The following is a 4751-nucleotide window of genomic DNA, read 5'->3' as shown; positions in this document are numbered from 1 at the left end:
TCCAAGCTGTAAAACAAAATCTGATAAAATGCCTTTCCCTCAGTAAAAGTCCAGCTTTTGAATCACATCTACTTGTTTTAAACTATCCACTCAGCAATCTCTTAAGATAAGGAACATGATTAAAGAGAAGAGAACACCAGTTAAGCTGCTTTCCCCCTCCACTTGCCCACTGCAGGAGGGTTTCAGAAGGATCTGCAACTTCAAACTGCTTTCTCTTGATACAGAAGACAGACAGCTCTGTCTTGATATATATAAGTAGATAAAAAACATAATTGGAAGAATAAAACAAAAGCTTCACCACCAGTAAATTCTGCAGAGATCTCAGTTATTCCAGCACATCTAACTGCAGTCACTTCCAGAGTGTGCTGGGATGACAGCAGGATCACATCCAAGATCTCCTTTTCTATTTATTTTACCCATCATAGGCAGAACTTGGTATTAATCTGCCTGTTTTTCATACAAAACAAGACTGTCCAGAAGGCAGCAGAAGTAGATGGAGCCATACACCCAGAGCAGAAACAATTAGGATTCCAAGTTCTGTTGTATCTGACTTTCTCCATCAGTCCCCAAACAGAAAGAAGCTTCCAGTACCAAATTAATCTATTCCATCTAAATCAGCATAAACATTTTTGGGTTGCCTGTATGTTCACTATTGAAAATCCCTAGCATCCAACATTCTCTGGACACCAAAAACTGGGACGTTGGATGGAATCACTAACTACAGATCACTGAAGGAATCTTAAATTCTTACAAGCTTAAAATCTTTCCAATCAGGCAGATGATGGACATTGGCAGGAGCTTAGAAAACACTGCAGGTGAAAGGAGAGTCAAGAGTGGGGACTGTTCAGAGAGGTAACATGTGGGTGATAACACAGACAGGATAACACGGTGTGTATGAAGATGATCAATACACAGAGTAGAACATGGTATGTATGAAGGAGATATGAAACATGAAACACCAAGAAGACACCTCTATTTTCTTCCACTGCATCATAAAACATGATACACATACCTGGTTTTGGCACAGAATTGGTCACGGACTGAGGAACTTTGTCATTAATTAGTTCAACACACTCACTAGGGAAAAATCCAACCTGTAGTAAAAACAGAGAGAGAGGCAGAGTATGAGTGGAGTGTTTTTAAGATCTGAACTGAGAAACCAGCCAACTGTTAAACATCTTCCTTGAACTCTGCTTCACAACATGATCCAACATAAAATGACCAGGGTAGGAGTAATTATTTTTTTTATAAGGAGGCAGCCAAAAATTCTACAAACCTAATAATTGGTTCTGTAAAATACATTTCTCAGTCTGTTTTCTAAGCCTGGTACACAGGACAGAGATACTCAACTTGCAACAGAGATGGGAGAGGACAAGTGTGCTACACACCCTTACAAATCAGGGGAAACTCCAGAGAGAAGGATTTCAGCTGGGCTTCCTGCACCTGGCTGCTTGTCTGTGACATGAAATGTAATGAGGAGAGCCAGAGGTTTCAGCTTTCAGCATCCCAGCTATCTGTACTCAGATCTCATAAACACTTGACCTTTTTTCACTGTCACAACACTATATTCACAAGCCCTTTAACATTTTATTCCTTTAAAAAACTTAAATCAAGTATGGGTCAATAGATTTGCATGTCTGCACAGTCCCACTGCAGAAAAAGGCAAATTCTTGTAGGACAAGCCAGGAGAAGACACTTTGAGTGCACAAAGATCTCTTCTGTGTCCTCCCCTTGCTGTGTGTGCTTGGTCTGATGAGTATGGGTAACAAGGGATACTCCTGAAGGGCCACAATTAAACATGTTTAAAGGCCTTCCTAAAAAGTTCAAATATGGTTTTAACTAGATTGAATTTAATTCAATCTTAGAACTGAGAATAGGTTTAATAAGATATACATGGAGTAAAATGAGTTCTACATTTGTAAGTAAGAACCCAGTAATTTGACTAGGAATAAACACAAATGCTTTTAGAAGAAACAGCACGATGCAGAAAAAATATCTCTGCCACAAGGCAAAACTCATGGTGTGTTTCTTATTATCTGCTCCTGGATATGGACAAATCCACACAACTGTTGTGCCTCAGTTATCCTCTCAGCAAAGGGCAAAGGAGAATGTTGCCACAACATCCATTCCTGCAAACTGCTTGGAGAGAGGAGCTGACACCCCCCCAGGCTGCTCAACTAGGATGATTTACTGGTGTATCTGCTAATTGAGCTGAAACAGAAAGAATATTCCAGAAACAACCCCCGAAGCAAGACTCTCCACAGCAAATATTTGAAGCTGCTTCAAAAGCAACACCCCACCCTGGGCTACCCCAGAGCACTGCTGTGCCCAGCATGGTGACAAGCACTGGATGCAGCAGCTTCTCTGCTGCCAGCACCACTGGCATCTCCAAGGGCCCAAGCCACAGCAGGGTCCTGGGATTGCTTTGCAGCCCTTCAGCACAGCACTTTTCCCTGCTTCCTTTCTAGCTCAGACTTGCTGGAGAGATTATCTAAACCAGCACCAGGGCTGGAGACTAGAGCATGGGGAGGATCTTCATTTTTTGTCTCAATAGGATGTGCCTCCAGAAATTCCCATTCCACTCAAAGGTGGCTCCATCTGGGGAGAAGTGAAATTATTTCCCTTTCAATATTGAAGGATTCAGGCCAAGACACAACCAGGTAGGAATTTTACACTTCTCAGCGTCCCAACCTTCTCTCCACTTTCCAGTGTCTTCCTTCTTACTCTTATCCCAAGTGGAAGTCCAGCCAGACCAGCTCCCTTGGCACCTTCTATCCTTAGTCCATATTTCCAGACCTTGTCCTCCCATATCCCACCTCCAACACAGCTTCTGTACCGTGACATGTAATCCAAACACCACCACCCTTCTGAGACACCCCAGACCAAGATTTCCTGCCCTGTGTCAGGCATGTGACCTGGACAGCTGAAAGCATCAAGTCACTAGAGACAGCCACAGATTGGGCAAGTGCTGCAACAATCCATGGCAAGGAGCCAGGGGATGGGCCCCAGGCTGATGGAAAGAGGAGAATTGGGCCAAAGCTGCTACCATCCATGTCAGCACATCCATGAAATCCTTTGGAGCCACCAGGCAGCCAGCACTGTGAGTCTGGCCAGCAGTCCCTTCTCTACATGCCCAAAGAGTAGTGATGAACAGCTCCATGGAGCTCCATCTCCAGATGGAGACCTCTGATGAGTGGTGTTCCCCAAGGGTCAGTACTTGGACCACTGCTATTTGACATCTTCGTCAGTGACACGGCCAGTGGCCCTGAGTGCAGCCTCAGCCAGTTTGCCAACGACACCAAAGTGTGTGGGGAGATGACAGGCTGGAGGGAAGGGATCCACCCAGAGGGACCCTGACAGGCTGGAGGAAAGGGATCCACCCAGAGGGACCCTGACAGGCTGGAGAGGTGGGCTTGTGCTAACTGCATGAAGTTCAACCAGCCCAAGTACAAGGTCCTGCAGCTGGGTTGGGGCAATCCCAAGCAGAAATACAGACTGGTGGGAGAATGGATTGAAAATAATCCAGGGGAGAAGGACCTGGGGGTGATGGTGGATGAGAAGCTCAACATGGGCAGGCACCGTGTGCTGGAGCCCAGAAACCACCCGTGTCCTGCAGCAAAAGCAGCGTGGCCAGCAGGTCTGGGGAGGAGATTCTACCCCTTTACATGGATCTCGTGAGACCACAGCTGGAGAAATGGGTCCAGTTCTGGAGCCCCCAACACAAGAAGGTCATGAAGATCTTCAAGAGAGTCCAGAGAACTGCCATGAAGATGATCCAAGAGGTGGAGCAGCTCTGCTTTGGAGCCAGGCTGGGAGAGTTGGGCTGTTCAGCCTGGAGAAGAGAAGGCTCCAGGGAGACCTTAGAGCAGCTTCCAGTGCCTGAAGGGGCTCTAGGAAAGCTGGGGAGGGGCCTGGGACAAGGGCAGGGAGGGAGAGGACAAGGGGGAAGGGATTAAAACTGGAAGAGGGAGATGGAGGTGAGACATGAGGGGGAAATTCTTGAGTGTGAGGGTGGTGAGAGCCTGGCCCAGGTTGCCCAGGGAAGCTGTGGGTGCCCCATCCCTGGCAGTGTTGAAGGGCAGGTTGGATGGGGCTTGGAGCAGCCTGGGCTGGTGGGAGGTGTCCCTGCCCATGCAGGGGGGTGGATCTGGATGATCTTTAAGGTTCCTTCCAACCCAAACCATTCTATGATTCTATGATCTTGCACAATTTCCTTTAATCTCCAAGGAAAAAAACGTCTTTTACCTAATCCAAGTTGATTTTCACCCATAAACCCCCAAGCAATGTCATGCATGGTGTGTCCAGGTGTCTCCAGACTTTGAAATTATTCCAAATTCCCTAAGGGAAGCAACAGTAAATAGAAATAGCAGGTTAACTTCTGCTTCCCACACCCACAAAATCCCGGAAGGCAACATTTTATCCAAGTAAGAGGACAAACTGGAATCCACCATACTTAGTGCTAAAAACCTGGAATATGCTTTTTGTTAAGATATGACAGCACAGGAACAGAACTTGAACCAGCAGCACTAGGGAGCAGCAGACCTTGCTTCTCTCATCTCTGGCTCCCAGCAATTGAGCCTGGCCTGTGCCTTTCCCTTCTGCTCAGGTGACCCACAGAGCTGAAGAACCCATCCAGAACCCAGGATAATGTCCAGCTTCTCCCACCCACTCACTCAGCTGGGGGTGCCAATTTTGCCAGGAGATGATAACCCCAAGTTACACAACAGAGGGGTGGGTTTTGTGCAGGTTAG

General features: G+C 46.6%; 1 protein-coding gene across 1 annotated transcript in view; it reads right to left on the bottom strand.

Moving 5' to 3' along the window:
* Positions 1-4751, bottom strand: part of ARHGAP32 (Rho GTPase activating protein 32) — a 150132-nt gene that overhangs the window by 59974 nt on the left and 85407 nt on the right. The window contains exon 9 of the mRNA XM_010008099.1: positions 1013-1094. Within this exon, the coding sequence (XP_010006401.1) occupies positions 1013-1094 (82 nt within the window). The remainder of the gene's footprint in view (positions 1-1012; positions 1095-4751) is intronic.

The sequence above is a fragment of the Chaetura pelagica genome, unplaced genomic scaffold (assembly GCF_000747805.2).
Source record: "Chaetura pelagica isolate M959 unplaced genomic scaffold, ChaPel_1.0 scaffold32, whole genome shotgun sequence".
Lineage (NCBI taxonomy): Eukaryota > Metazoa > Chordata > Aves > Apodiformes > Apodidae > Chaetura > Chaetura pelagica.
Note: the sequence above shows the minus strand (reverse complement) of the source record. Positions and strands in the feature narration are given on the sequence as shown.